Source organism: Bombus fervidus, chromosome 13 (assembly GCF_041682495.2).
Source record: "Bombus fervidus isolate BK054 chromosome 13, iyBomFerv1, whole genome shotgun sequence".
NCBI classification, from domain to species: Eukaryota; Metazoa; Arthropoda; class Insecta; order Hymenoptera; family Apidae; genus Bombus; species Bombus fervidus.
In genome coordinates, this window is record NC_091529.1 from 5,557,448 (window position 1) to 5,572,758 (window position 15,311).

The window sequence follows — 15,311 nt, forward strand, 5'->3', positions numbered from 1 at the left end:
CGCATTAGGAAATTCGTGAAACAGAGTTTCTCTGGTCTTTTTGCAGAGTCAGGAAACTGAATGTTCGTTATAACGCAAGAAGCATAATTTCCGGGCAATATAGAGGCAAGTGCCGGTGCGGGATCTCTTTTTCACGATATGCACGCCGAGTTTTCGACACGGTGCTAACCCCTAACCACTCAGCGCGTTAAATGGCCTACCCGTGTTCCGCCGAGGTTCGTGCGGTCGAAACACAAAAAGCGCGGGAAACCATTCGCAGTTGCAGCAGCATAAAAACGGGAACCGCTTATTTCGCGGTTTGGGAAGCGGTCTGTATTTTGTAATTTCCTTCGTTGCAATTCCACTACGGAATAACGGTAACAGTAACGAAAACACGAATACGTTCCTTACACTTCTAATTGTAAATCCTTTATTGATATTAACGATAAAAATACGTTTTACATACATACTGTATTCAATTATACAGATTACCTAAAAACACAATCGCAAATGAGATGTTGCGTTAATTTTAAATAGATTAAACCGGTAAACAGAATAATTCACCGTTTATTATACGATCCATTTTCCATTTCTTTTCCATATTCCAGGAGATTTCCCGATATCTTCAGGTACATGATTGCACCTGTCTTTCGCTTACAGGTCCCAGATATGATCCATGCACCAGATGCGACGGAATGAGCCTCGGATCCGCGGTCTACGCAGTTGGCATGCATAATTCCACGATTGTTATTACAGGAAATCGCTGTATTCAGAATGTGTCTCGCGCGGAAACCCGCGTATCCCGACTGCGTGGCACGCCGGAAGATTGCTATTTATGTGATACATTAACGGCGCACAAGCGATCTATAACGGGCAAATCGGGCAACGAAAGCCAGAAATTATTTAATCGAGAGAGGCCCACATAGGAACAAACTTTGCTTAGCACAGTGATCGATGAGAAAGTGACGGATGGTGAATGATGATGGAAAAGTATCAAGAATTAAGAGCGACCGAATCGAGAGTGGAATTTTTCTAACAACATACTAATTAAGAAATATTAATTACATTTATACCGTCATGTTATTATTATTGTTATATAATTACAGTTATACAGTTATATTAATTACCTCGTCTATATTCGTATTTCGTTCGTACGAACAAGATAAAGAGGATAGAAGGTAGATACACCATTTTTCATGACTGAACTACAGCTTCTAAACCATCTATCAATGGCACTTTTTTAATAATTTTGAAAATTTCGTGGAATTCCCAATTGATATCAGAAAATCTAAGCGATTTCATCGTTAATTGAATAATGTTTCCATCGTGGAGTCATTGAATTTTGAGAATTGTCTAACATGTTAGAATTATAATATTTGTACAACTGCATGTACGATCGTTTATCGCTATAGTAAGCTATATTACTTGTTTACAATACATAATAGTTTATTATTCCGTTAAACCTTTCAAGTAAATGTTAATCCTGCAGTAAATACGTGTAGAAAGGAAGAGAACTGAGAACAACACGATAAATGAATCGTGTGTTTCCGCTATATGAAAGCCGGACGCCACACAGACGGGAACTCATTAGAAATCATCGACAACATCGCTGCGGGTGACTATTTAAATGATTCTCTTGATAGAACGTTTCCTTGCAAAATTATTAACAACGGATCGAGCCCAGCGGAAACGCGTGTTAAGATACCGCGACCATATTCACTCCTCTCTCTCTCTCTCTCTCTCTCTCTCTCTCTCTCTCTCTCTCTCTCTCTCTCTCTCTCTCTCTCTCTCTCTCTCTCTCTCTATCTATCTATCTATCTCTATCTCTTTTCTCTCTCTCTCTCTCTCTATCTCTTTTTTTCTCTCTCTCTCTCTCCGTCCCCTCTTCCATCCCCTTCCGATTCTGACAATCCACCCTACATTAGCTAATTAGCGTTTAATTAGTAGAGGCTGCAACACGACGCGCTGGATAAAAATCATTAGCCTGCTCCGCTATAATTATCCGCTTTTTGATTCACCTTTATCCTGTCGTCAGACGGGCACTCTGTTTCGCTTTATAAATCTTTTTTCTTTCTACCTATATTTTCCGAAACTGTTGAATCTTCTGAGTGGTTGAAGCTGGAGATTTCTTCCTCGAAAAAGCTCACAAATTATCAAGAAACGACGAGTTACGGGGGTTCGTTGGTTGTTAGCATCGTTTTAACGCCAAGTAAATAACAAGAAAGACGTGCGTACAATTCGCTGATCCACTAGCGAAGATGTGCAATTTCCGAAAATGTCAACGAGAGTAGATAAGGAGTGACGTTATCATTAAGCTAACAAGAAGATTATTAAATCGCAGCCGCGCTGCGCAGGAGACATTCAGGCTCGTAATAATTAAAAGACAGAACACGAAGACATCGTAATGGTAGTTCCTCTTCTCGACTCTTCTTAATATTTTCCAGTCTGATGACGATGTCGAAGACAGATAAGAACGGAGAGGAAAAAAAAATACCGTGAAAGAGGCAGAGACGGTACTCTTATTATCGGACTGGTTCATTATCGTTCGGAACGCTGCATCGATCGCGATAATTGACGATATACAGGCTACTCCAAAGGTCTTCGCTTCTAAAGAAATTTTCTTTTTTTTGCAGATATTCTTTAGGACTTTAGAATACCTTCTTCCAATCACAATCAACCCGAGGCCTACTTTAAACTCTTTTTAAAGCTATTTTAATCACAACGCCGAAACCATGAAAAAGTAAATTGAAAGAGAGCAATCTAAACAATTTTCTCTGCATTGTATCGTTTCAGGAAGATCGTCCGCCAGCGGAGAAGCTCACAGCGTCGCGATGTCGAGATCTCGAGAGCGACGAAGAAGACTTTCCAACGTCCCAACGCGAGGCGTCCTCAGGCTGATTCTCCAGCTTCTACTGATCCACAATTTTGCGTCAACGGGAACTACCGGCCAGATAGCTGAGTGCCCGCCTCCAGAAACAATTCCCGGTTGTCCCTGTTACAATTTCGAGGATGGGCTTTTCCTGGAATGCGCCGGAGCCACCGAGGAGACCCTGAGGAGCACTCTCTTAAGCGTTCTGAGCGCGTCCGGTGAGTACATTGGCTGAGAACCTAATGCAAACGCCATGAACTGTCGTCACGGGGCTCTACGTCGAAGAACATGGAAAAGGGTAATGCAAGTTCCGACGGAGAAACTTTTTCGATATTGTCCGCCTCACAGTTCAATTTTCATTCGTTAACAAAACGGGCTGCATCGAAACACGTCGCCAACACGCTGCGAGAGATTGTTATTATAATCAAGATAACAATGTAACCAATTTGTCGGGGGCGGGCGCGAGCCCTGTATAGCGGATCAATTAGGGTTTAATGGGCCACTACGCCGCGGCGACAGCGCGTAAACGTTTCGAGTTCTTGACGAGGTCACGTACCGGCTGATTCAATAACGATGCTATCGAAGCAACAAATGTTTCTTTCTTAGAAGCGTAATGTTTACATTTTTAAAGCTCCATTAACCGGTTAGCTGTTGCGACCTCTTTAAAAAGTGTGTATGTAAAATGTGTCGCATAAAAGTAAGCGATGACGAGTATACTCGTCACGCACACAATACGCGTGGCTGTTACAATAGAATTAAGTTGTAACGGAATGAATGTTTTCATCTGAATGTGTCATAATACAAAATATTGCCATCTCTTCATTAACGAGTATAGTCCTCAAAAACAGCTAACCGATTAATACGTCGAACACCTGCTATAAATTCACCGTGTTTCCTGAGGGATAGAAATTTGAAGTCGCCGCGGGTCATCGAACGATAATGACGTAAATGGATCATAATAATTCTGTTTTGTTCTCAACACAACAGATATTATTTTACAAACTACTACTAAACGACAAAATTGGAACCATTAACTACTGCGGGTCACAATAATGGAAAATATGATGCAGAAGCAATTAAATTGTTTCTTGTGCCGTTATTAAATCAGCTGGTAACTTTTGTCGTACATATACATATAGTACATTAAGCAGAGACGAATCAGACTATAAAAATGTCAAAATTTAAAGAAATTTTAGTTATTGAATTACTATGTTATCTGCATAGTAAAATCACAATTTAATAATCAGAAAAAGTTCTTAAAAAGAAACAATCAGGCAAACGTTTAACCAGTTAAATTGCCGCTATTGAATCACGCTGTAAAGTCAGCCAGTGCCCCGATTCTAATGCGCCAGTATCTTGTTTCGAAGTAAAATATTATCGTACGATCGCACGTAGCGAAAAGGTAACATAATAACAGCGTAGTAAGAACAACATCTTCAAACGACGTCATTATCCTTTACTCTCTCTATAAACTGCGAACGAACATTCGGCCGACCAATGCTGTCAAATCTAAATTCCGCGTTATCGCGACTTAATGAAATTAATGGCGGTGCCTTTTACGACCGTTTGCAGGAACAGGCACGATGGTGCAGTCGTTGAGCGTTTACGAGCTGGACAAAACCGTGGAGGAACTGAAGGACGGCTGTTTCCCGCCTGGTTCTCAGATCAGGCATCTACAAATATCGCATTCGTCCCTTCGAGAAATCAGCGAGGGTGCATTTACGAATCTAAAAGACAGTTTAGAATCCTTGGCCCTACTTTCAAGCCGTTTGCTCCACGTGCCGCAGAAATCATTGGCTGACCTTCGTAAACTAGCAGCCTTGGATCTCGAAGGCAATTTGATACAGGACCTGTCATCCTATTGCTTTTACGGATTGAAACTAATGAAGCTGACTCTAAAGGGCAATCAAATATCGAAAATCTCGGAATACGCGTTTGCAGGGCTAGAAGACAGTCTCAGTGATCTGGATCTAACGGAAAACAAGCTAAAGCTGTTTCCCATGGCGCCATTAAGAAGGTTAGAGAGCCTCGCCTCGCTGAGACTCGCTTGGAACGAAATATCCGAGCTACCAGACGATGGCTATAGTCTATTAAGCGCGCTGTTGATCCTAGACTTAAGTAGCAACAACTTCGAGAAACTGTCCGAGGATTGCCTGCGATCGTGTCCAATTTTACACACTCTATCTTTCTATTACAATTCCATAGAAACTATCCACAAAGACGCATTTATTTCGCTCAAGGAACTCGAATCGATTGACCTGAGCTATAATAAAATTGTGTTTCTCGACGTGGCGACGTTCAAGGGGAACGAAAGATTACGCAACATCGAGCTGAGCAATAATCACATTCACTACATCGGCGGAGTGTTCGCCAGGTTGCCTGAATTACGTGAGCTTTACCTAGCGGAGAATAATATTCTAGAAATCCCCGGTGACGCGTTCATCGGCAGCGTGAGCCTGGCGGTTGTCTATCTTCAGCAGAACGCCATCAGAAGAATCGATGGCAGAGGTCTTACCAGTCTGACCCAATTGGCCCAATTGCATCTGAGCAACAACTACATCGAAAAGGTGCCGCTGGAATTCCTCGAGCACTGCGAAAACCTCTCCTCGCTGTCTCTCGACGGTAACAAGATCCATGAACTTCAACCGGGCACTTTCTTAAAATTACATCAACTGAGGGAGTTACGGTTGCAGGACAATAACATCACCGAGGTGAAACGAGGTGTTTTTTCGCCCCTTCCATCGTTACTCGAGCTCCATTTACAGAACAACGCAATCACCGACATGGAAACAGGCGCGTTGAGGACCTTGCACAGTCTTCAACACGTCAATCTGCAAGGTAATCAGCTCACCGTACTGGGAGACGTGTTCCAGTTATCCGCTTCGGAATCCACGTCCGGTGGAAGTTCACTGGTCTCGATTCAATTGGATAGTAACGGCTTAGCCGTATTGCACAACGACTCTTTGCGGGGCCAAGCATCGGTTAGGATCATGTGGCTCGGTCATAACAAATTGACACACCTGCAGGCGCCGCTGTTCAGGGATTTGCTGCTGGTCGAGAGACTCTACTTGACCAACAACTCGATATCCAGGATAGAGGACGGCGCCTTTCAACCCATGCAAGCTCTAAAATTCCTTGAACTGAGCATGAACAAACTCAGTCATATTACAGCACGAACGTTCTCCGAATTGCATGAACTGGAAGAATTGTACCTTCAGGATAACGGTCTTAGGCGATTGGATCCGTACGCTCTGACAGCTTTGAAGAAGTTGAAAGTCCTAGATCTGGCGAACAATCATCTAACTGTCCTTCACGACGCCATTTTTCAAGAAGATTTACCAATCAGAACGTTGAATTTGAAGAATTGTTCTATTATAAGTATAGAGAGCGGAGCTTTCAGAGGACTTAATAATTTATCCGATTTAAATCTCGACGACAATCACCTTACGGCTCCTGCCTTGTTTAACCTACACATCTCAGGCCTTCGAACTCTAGCCGCATCTGGGAATAACTTCAGCCAAATCTCAGAACACAGCTTGAACGGTCTGCCATCTCTACAGGAATTGTATGTCGATAGTGCAGAGATCTCTCAGTTACCGGAGATCATCTTCGTATTAAATCGAAACCTGGCCCGGTTACACTTAAACAAAAACAACCTACGAAATCTACCTCCGGGCATCTTCGACAGACTCGTGTCTCTCAGAGAGATTAAATTGGATCACAATCGGTTCCAGGACATTCCGTATTCGGCCTTGGCCAATGCCTTGAACCTCGAGATCCTCACGCTATCCAATAACGAGATCGTGAACGTGGACGTGGCCAGTTTCGCCAGCCTCAAACACCTGAGGGAATTAGACCTCAGCCACAATCGAATCGAGACAATGTCCGGCTTTGCCACGGCCAACCTATCCTGTCTCACCTCCGTAGACCTCAGTCATAACCATCTAAACGCTCTTCCTGCAAATTTCTTTGCTCATTCTTCGACACTTCGCAAGGTGGATCTTTCTGAGAATAAATTCAGACAAATTCCAGCTGTAGCGTTATCCGGTCAGAATCTTCCTATGCTAACTTGGTTGAATTTGACTAGGAATCCCTTGAATAGGATTCATGTTCTCCCTTCGGAAGCGAAATACCCATTTCTTCAAGAAGTGCACATATCAGGCACGAATCTCAGCATAGTAACGTCGCAAGATTTCGAGGCGTTCCCTGCTCTATTGCATTTGTATTTGAGCCAGAATTGCATATCGAGGGTGTCACCAGGAGCATTTAGAAGTTTGCCTAACCTCTTAACCCTGCATCTGGGAACCAACAACTTGGACATTTTACCGAAAGAGAGGTTACAAGGGATGGAGCATCTAAGGATCCTGAATCTGACCCACAATCTACTGAAAGAGCTGGACGAGTTCCCGGAGGACTTGAAGTCCTTGCAGATATTGGACCTCTCGTACAATCAGATCAGTATTGTGGGCAAGGTGACGTTCAAGAATTTGGTCAGCCTGGTGGAGCTGCATCTTTATGGTAATTGGATCAACGCCATCTCCAGCGAGGCGTTCAGACCGCTCAAGAAGCTACGATTGCTGGATCTCAGTAGAAATTACTTGGAAAACCTACCGTTGAATGCGTTCAGACCTCTCGAGACGCAGATTCGGAGTCTACGCGCCGAAGGTAATGTAATGATCGGAGATAGTTCGTTTCGAATTATTTAATCCAATAGTTTGAATTACATTTCGACCTAACGTCTATATATGGGTTAAAAAATTGTGCAATGACGCTTAAGAAAATAAAAAAAAAAAATGTGAAGAAAAAGAATTCGGGAAAGAATCAACGCAGTATCAATGTTTCATTTGCTCGCATAACTTCTGCTAAACGAGCGGCCAGCTAAACGCAGAGAGAATAATTCTATACGCTATCGATCCAAATAGAGTTACTAGTGTTAGAAATCCAATCATATCGCTGGTCACGTACAATCGCCTCGAATCGATACTCAACATCTGAACAATCAAACACACTCTACTATTCTCTCTCATCCTCTCTTCTCAAGTCTGCAAACTGGTCCCTTACGGTATAATGTCTGTCGTCTACCTTCCCTAATCCTGCTCTGTTTCGACTATCAAAGATTTTCAAATTTAATCGGCACACAGTTGTGCAACACACAGTTCTGTTCACGTACTGTCTTCAATCAATGCTTTCATATCTCTCCGTCAAACTTGCTCTGTTATGATCATGTTCGTGTCTCTATCGTGTGATTCCTATACTATAAATTCCATATTCACGAAGCAAACTTTCTTTACATTTACAAAATTTCAAAAACACGAAAATAATAGCAATTCTTGTGATATCATCTATGAATGGAATAAAACATAAAAATAAAGCACAGACAATTTGCTTTAACGTACAGTTGCTCACCAAAGTATCCAGTCCAGTCAGATATTCAATGTATTTCATCTAAAATTATCAAACTGAAAGTAATAGATTTTTGCTCCATTTTACGGTCTTATTGTATTTTTTTTATCAACTGCAATTCCTAATATCTAAGTTTCGCGTCGCTTCCCGCAGAGAATCCTCTGGTCTGCGGCTGCGAGTCTCAAGAGCTTTGGGAATGGTTGAGGGACCACCAGAAGCTGGTTAGTGGAGTAGGAGGTGGTCGCGGTCGCGGAAGAAACGGTGTCGGAGTCGGCGATGTAGAGGACGGTCTCCTCAAGTGCCAACAGCCGCCGGAATTGCAAGGTCTGGTTTTCCTGGATCTCGACCCCCACGAGTTCTGTTCCGCTCCGTTGATTCTCAAGCTCGCGATTCAGGACATCCAACCGTTCTCCGTCCTCGTGTCCTGGCAAAGCAGAAACCATTCCGGCCTTCATGGCTACCAAGTGGCCTACCACGCGCTGGACAACGTCGATGAGGTACGTTTTCTCCCTATGTATTGTTCTATTGTGAATGTCCCATAAATTGCCAGGCAACCGTATGTCTTTATTCTCTGCTTGCATGAAAGTCTCGATAAATCATGCGAGATATTTGAATTTCTCTTTACTACACACATTTCGACACCGTATAATTTCTAAATCGTTTTGAGGTCTGTACATTTTGCTTTACTCTGATATATTTCTTGTATCCGCTGTATTCGAGTTTCACTTACGAATATGGAATCTATCAGGAAGACATTCACATCGACTAGTATCGAATCAATTTCTTGCACCATGTGTAATATATTCTTGATTTAAAAAATCCACTTACGATCCTTCTATCCGACTCATCTTTTTATCTAAATGTTTTTAAATCATAAACGATGACAAATATTAAGTGTATCAGTCACGAATATCCCTTTATTGCAAAATGAAATACTAAATTTCCCCATTCGATACAACTTCCAGGTGCGAGGCAAGCTGTTGGATCCTAAAGCACGTTCGGTGAGGCTGACGAAGTTAGCCTCGGACACCCGGTACCTGATCTGCGTGCTGGGACTGGGCAGCTGGGGCACGTCAATCCCAGAGGACATTGGCTCTTGGCAATGGAACGCTTCTCACGACGACGTGATCGAGGGCTCGGCCCGTCCCGCGATGGTGAACTCGCTCACCAGTCAGTGCACGGAGGTTAGAACCCTAGACGCGCCTGATTCGATCGTTGGCGACGGAACAATGAGCGACCGAGGAAGTCTGGCGAACATATTGACCAGAAGACTGGGTCTGATAGTTGGCAGTTGTATGGGCTTCGTGGTGTTCATCGTGTTGATCTCCGTGTTAGGTTACATGAAGATGAAGAAGCAGAGGTCCACCGAGAAGAGAGACCAGCCACTTTCGTCCAATCCACAAGCGTACATGTCCTACAGGCATTTCTCGTTGCAAAGCGGAGACAGAGCAGACAACGCGTGTCCCAGTTTCATCAGCAATATCGGCACCACTCCGTTGAACTCGTAGCACAAGCCAAAGGAGTCTCGAAAAGAGACTGAGCACCGTGGAATCGAAATGAAGAACTCACCCAGCTGTGTAGGTATTTTTGGCTAGTCAGGATCATGAAAATGACGACTAGGTCCTGTGAAAAAGAAGCGTCGAAGAATGAGCCAACATGGCGCTAATTTTTAGTCCCGTTTGCGGGCACGACTCGGATATAGGTTGCTCAGTTTTAGAAGGAATCCGTTAAATACTAGATCGAGCGGGGCGTCAATGATCGATGCAGGCAATTCAATTAAGGAAAGTGCCAAAACTGACGCGCATAGGTTTTAACGAAGAGTCTCGATTGGTCGCTGATTTCCGCGGATCGTCGTGATGTGTCTATTAATCCGCGTGCGTGAATGGATCTGACAATGAGAAACGAGACCGTGAACACGTGCCAAAAAGATATTCGAAGCGGGTCGAAAAGAGATACAATTCTTTTCAAAAGACTTGCGAATGTATTGCTCAGTAACGAGAAACAAAAAAGACAACAAGCGACTCTGACCCTTTTTTCTAGAAACAAAAGCGGACAAAAGGAGACAAATTACCGATCCTTCTCGACCATTCGTATGAACCGAACAACGATGTAAACGACCCCTTTTGAAACATTCGAATCTCTCCTAGGAAGACTGATTTTTTAAACGCCGTTTCTCCAAACATCCACAATCACACCATCCTCCAAAAAGTATTCCCGTCATTTCGATGCTCGTATTATATATTATGTGTACGATACGTGAGGATTTTTTGTAAATAATAGCATATAAAATATCGCGACTTAAAAAGAAGAAACGATGTTCACACTGACGATACTCTCGTAATATACCGCGAGGATACTCGTCCTTCTAGTGCTGCGCAAGCAATATTACACTTACTCTAATCGATAGTCCCGACGATCAGCACTAAAGTTAATTAAGAGGGCGGTCTTTTAGAAGACGCGAGTTCGTTCAAGGTATTTTTTTCTCCATAAGCGTCCACCGCTACCGGAAAAATCTTAACTGCCGCGGCTCTGTCTCACTTTCTCTCTCTCTCTCTCTCTTTCTCTCTCTCTCCCTTTGTCTCTCCCTCTGTCTGTCTGTCTGTCTCTCTCTCTCTCTCTCTCTGTTTGCTTCTCCCTATCCCTTTATCTCTGTACTCTCGTGTATCCACCGCGTGTCGTCGATCGTCCGGCATACGGAATTTTCTCGAATAAACGCGACCGAGTGGCGCGTCACTCCTGCCAAGAAACGAGAGAACGGAGAATCGGTTTCGAGTTGCCAACTGTGTTATACGGTGACATTGTGGAAGATGGATTTATTGTATATAGATAGAAGATATGTATACACATAGCATTCTTTATTATAGCATAGGCTTTCGGTTAATAAAAATACACCAAAGCTATTGATCGTCTTCATCTTACTGCCCATCAATGTTAAACGCCCTTATCTGGTGTTTCGACTATTGAGACTTGCCTTGACAGACACGAAGATACGCTACACCGAGGCTGAATTTACACTAGCTGGTTCAATCGCCTTGCAGACATGGCCCAATCAAGATTCAATCGAACGATAATCTAGCTAGCGTTTGTGGAATAAATTCCATTACATGCTAATAGCTTTATCGAGCGCCCTTTCGAGACGCTTAGCCCATCGATCAAAGACGCCATTACTCTGGTAAGTACTACGTGTAAATTATAGAAATATAAATTAAAGCAACTTCATTCCTTTGGGGAAAATTTCCTGATAAATCCTGAAAGATTTTCTTTGCGTCTTATGCATCAATGATGAGATACCATGATCGTACAGGTAATTACCTATTCGACCGACAATCAAACCAAATGGTATTTCAAGGGTATACAGTGGACTATCCATTAAGTCACATCTCATACGGCTAATTAATTAATTATAATGGGAACTTGGTCCGAGCAGCTTAGAGTGAGCTTGCGGCTCGCTTAGGTTCCGTAATTAACTCCGGGTCAGGCCGAGTACATCCCAGAGCGTCAATCAGTTCCGATCTGGCACGTCGAAACCAAAACAATCCGCTTCGGGGATATATCGAATTGCTCGCTTCAATAATGCCCGCTTCAATGCGAGTCTATACTGAATCATTCAACCTATGAGCAATTAATTCCAACCACGATGAAACGAGAAATCAGAGATGTCCCATTTATTAAAATCTCGAAAAACGAATAGGAATCACATTTTTATTTTACTGCGATAAAAAAATAGGATTAATCCCTGGTGCAAATAGTGTCGAGTTCTTTAAGGGGTTACACGATTCAGCGATTCGTTACAAAACTGTGATTGTTCCTTACAGTTGCTAAATTTACTGCAATTGCAAAAGCTATGAAACACGGTTTCTCATTAACTCGAATAATACTCGATGTTTCGCGAGCTAAATCGCGTACCTTGAATTCCATGTCTAATTAACAAAAATTCATGATAACGACCGCGAGTAAAGATCCGACAACAACAAATAGTAACTTCCTGATTGGATTTTTCGAACGGGTTACAAACGCTGTCGAATTAAATTACGTGTCGAGCCGGACGACGAAGAACCGACACGGCGATGAAACGTACGACGCCGGTATATGGAAGTAGCCTGAAAGCGGCGTGATTCAAAGCTCGTGAAAGAATATCCCTGCAAAACTTGCACATTAACTCAGTGCCCTGTGACCCGAGTTGCAATTACCAAGCGTAATTAACTCTGAGAGTTCGTTCAACTCAGGCCACCTATATCCTATAAACTATATATAGGGTACGTCTTTCATTGTTATTTTAAGTAAAGAGTAAAAAGTAACTTTCTTAAATGTGAAGATTTTTTTCATTTCGTATCGATTTATATAAAATGCAATATCATAAAATGTAAATCACAAAATGAGTCTCTCAGAAATCTAACTGATAAATTTCACTTTTTATTAATTTTTGAATTTCATGACATCAGTAAACGATAACAATAGGTTTTCTTATCCAGCGGTAACAAAGTCATCAATAAAACGAATGAAATATTACGGATTACGAATGAACCAATTTATTCGTAATAATAAGAAAGAACAATTTTGAGCGAGTATATCCGCAAAGAAACAAAATTTTAAAAGAAATAAACTCAAGAAATGTGGAACAAAACTTACTCTCGAAACTGTCGCGTGTTTCGCGTCGATATCTTAAACGATTTTCGAGTTATAGTGCTTCGAAGCTGAACGTTCAAAGCGCGCGCAAAAAAGCACATCAATTGGAGCCAGAACGACGTGACCCACATTTTTTCCTGAAAACGCGTGCGTCGCATGTAGTAGTAATAAAAAAAAAAATGCTGGCTCAATGTCTGTCACTGACCAGCGTACAGGTGCTTGAGGTACGTCAGTGGCATTGAGCTGAAGTAGATCAATGGCGTTGAGTAAACTGTCAAAAATTATGATTCACTTTGAACTGCTATATCTCAGAAACGAATGGTTGTATCGAAATAACTCAAACGGTGTTTGAAAGGGGAGATTTTGTACTTTCCGATATTGTCAATTAGTTTAAGTATAGCGCAGAAATCTCTTATCGAACTCTAATTAAAATTGCGTTCAAATAAATGAGATTTATGTAGACGAAAATCAGCTATGATCGAATTCGCATAACGAAAACTTAAATAACTTATCAAAATTGATATACAGAGGGGTGTATTATGTGGCATTAAGTTACACAAGCGTCAGAATAATCTGATAAATTGCTTGGAATAATAAAGACGAAGCAGCCTGTTTCTGACACGTCTCCGTCGATAATAGACTTTCTAGTGAAATTCTGTTGAAACATTGACCTGTAAATCGCTCTCTTTGTTACGTAAGTTCTCGGTAACGCTGCCATTGGCCCTGGTGGCCTCTCATTATACCGTTCCATCCGGTACCTATTGTTAACGCCAGCAAAGGTACAAGGTGCTACAAGGGACCTTCGGATTCTAAGCACAGCTATTAATAAGAAGCCACCCCGCCGCGAGACCCGGTCAGGACAGTAAGTACGGCTACAGGCGCGAGCGGTTTGTACGTCTGTTAAAATAAATTGGACCACCGCCGGGGTAAACCGTATTACGGCACCCCGGCGAGAGAGATTGCTCGACGAAAAGGATTAATGAATATCTGAAGGCAATATCCCTGGAGCCTGCTTCATTCCAATCCTCTCTGTGCATACCTTGAACATCAAGTAGCATGAGTTTTATTAGCGTGTCATGTAAATACGACGAATAACGAAAAATCTGAATAAAAACGCAAGAGTAAATCGAGTCCGTTGTTCCCTTCTTAATTAACGTTCCATTCAGAATGATTCCACAAGTACTTCACGAGCAAAAACTACCAGCGTTCCATAAACGGGATTGCGCGATGAATCGAGAGAAATAATAGTGACGCGTCAGTGGCACGCAAATTCATCAAACACCGGGGCGCTATGAATTCATGGATAACGTTAATAAACGACAGAACGATTTACTTGCGAGCTCTGGCCATTCCTCGGCTCAAACGATGTGTTATAAATAATGGCGAGAACCATTGAGCCCTCCTCTATTCCGGCTGGTACAGGTCCATTGTTAACCTTTCGCTCGGCAGACTAGGCTACCGGAGTCCGGCGGTGGCGTGCACAGTTCTCCAAGTGCACCTATTAATAAGGAGTGCAGCACGCCGTTAGACCGTGCAGTGTAACTGCACTTCTGGCAAGATACCTCGAGTCACGATGCACCGAGCATCGTTCGCGGAGAAAAGGCCAGACCTCTATAGCCAGCTCAACCCGCCATTCTATACACGAGAAACTTGCTGTAGAAGCAATTGTATTAGAGAGAACCAGGCATCCGAGTCTCGCCACTGCGCCATCCTCTCTCCGACCGACGATATCATTCCTACTCTTTTTTCTGCCTAACCGCTACCGCCTCTACTGTTCCGCGTTTTTGCCCCCGACTTTTCGTTCCTTCCATTGTACCCACCATTTTTCTTTTTTTTTTTTTTTTTGCTTGTTAAGAAACAGCAAACTCGAGACGTGCATCGACCGACTGGAATTTCGCACGCTCTCTCTCTTTTTTCCCTCTTTCTTCCTCTCTGCCTTTCTCCATTTCCGTCTTTTTATCTCTTTGTCCCTCTCCTTCTATTTTGCCGAACACGATAGAATCATTCTGCTAACAGTCCCATAAAGGACATTCCATAAGGTTTCGATGTTATTCGGAATTTCCGAAATAGAATTGTACGAAGATTTCATTAATTGATAATTTATTAATAAAGAATGTTGTTCTTTATCAAGTGCGATCCTTGGTCTTATTTTTTTTATTATCACGTTCACTAAATCTACTATACCTAAATAATAAATAAACACGTCGGTTATTGAAGAAAGCAAAAGGAAAGGAACTAGCATAGTAATACTCGAAGATATCATCGCAAATATGTTGGAAAAATTGTTAGAACATGAAAGACTCTTTACAAAAATATTCAATTGTCGACTAAATGTAGCAAACTGACTACATATACTTGGCATGTTTATCGATTTAGGTTTCGCTATGAGTATGGTCAGAAGCTCGAATATCGGAAACGTCTCTGCATTAAAGCT

At 42.4% G+C, this 15,311-nt stretch overlaps 1 protein-coding gene across 1 annotated transcript in view; it reads left to right on the plus strand.

Moving 5' to 3' along the window:
* Positions 1–11,152, plus strand: part of LOC139993431 (uncharacterized) — an 88,935-nt gene extending 77,783 nt beyond the window's left edge. The window contains exons 3-6 of the mRNA XM_072015153.1: positions 2,773–3,066; positions 4,421–7,513; positions 8,405–8,748; positions 9,217–11,152. Coding sequence (XP_071871254.1) covers positions 2,773–3,066; positions 4,421–7,513; positions 8,405–8,748; positions 9,217–9,759 — 4,274 coding nt within the window. The 3' untranslated portion in view covers positions 9,760–11,152. The remainder of the gene's footprint in view (positions 1–2,772; positions 3,067–4,420; positions 7,514–8,404; positions 8,749–9,216) is intronic.
* Positions 11,153–15,311: the final 4,159 nt, after the last annotated feature.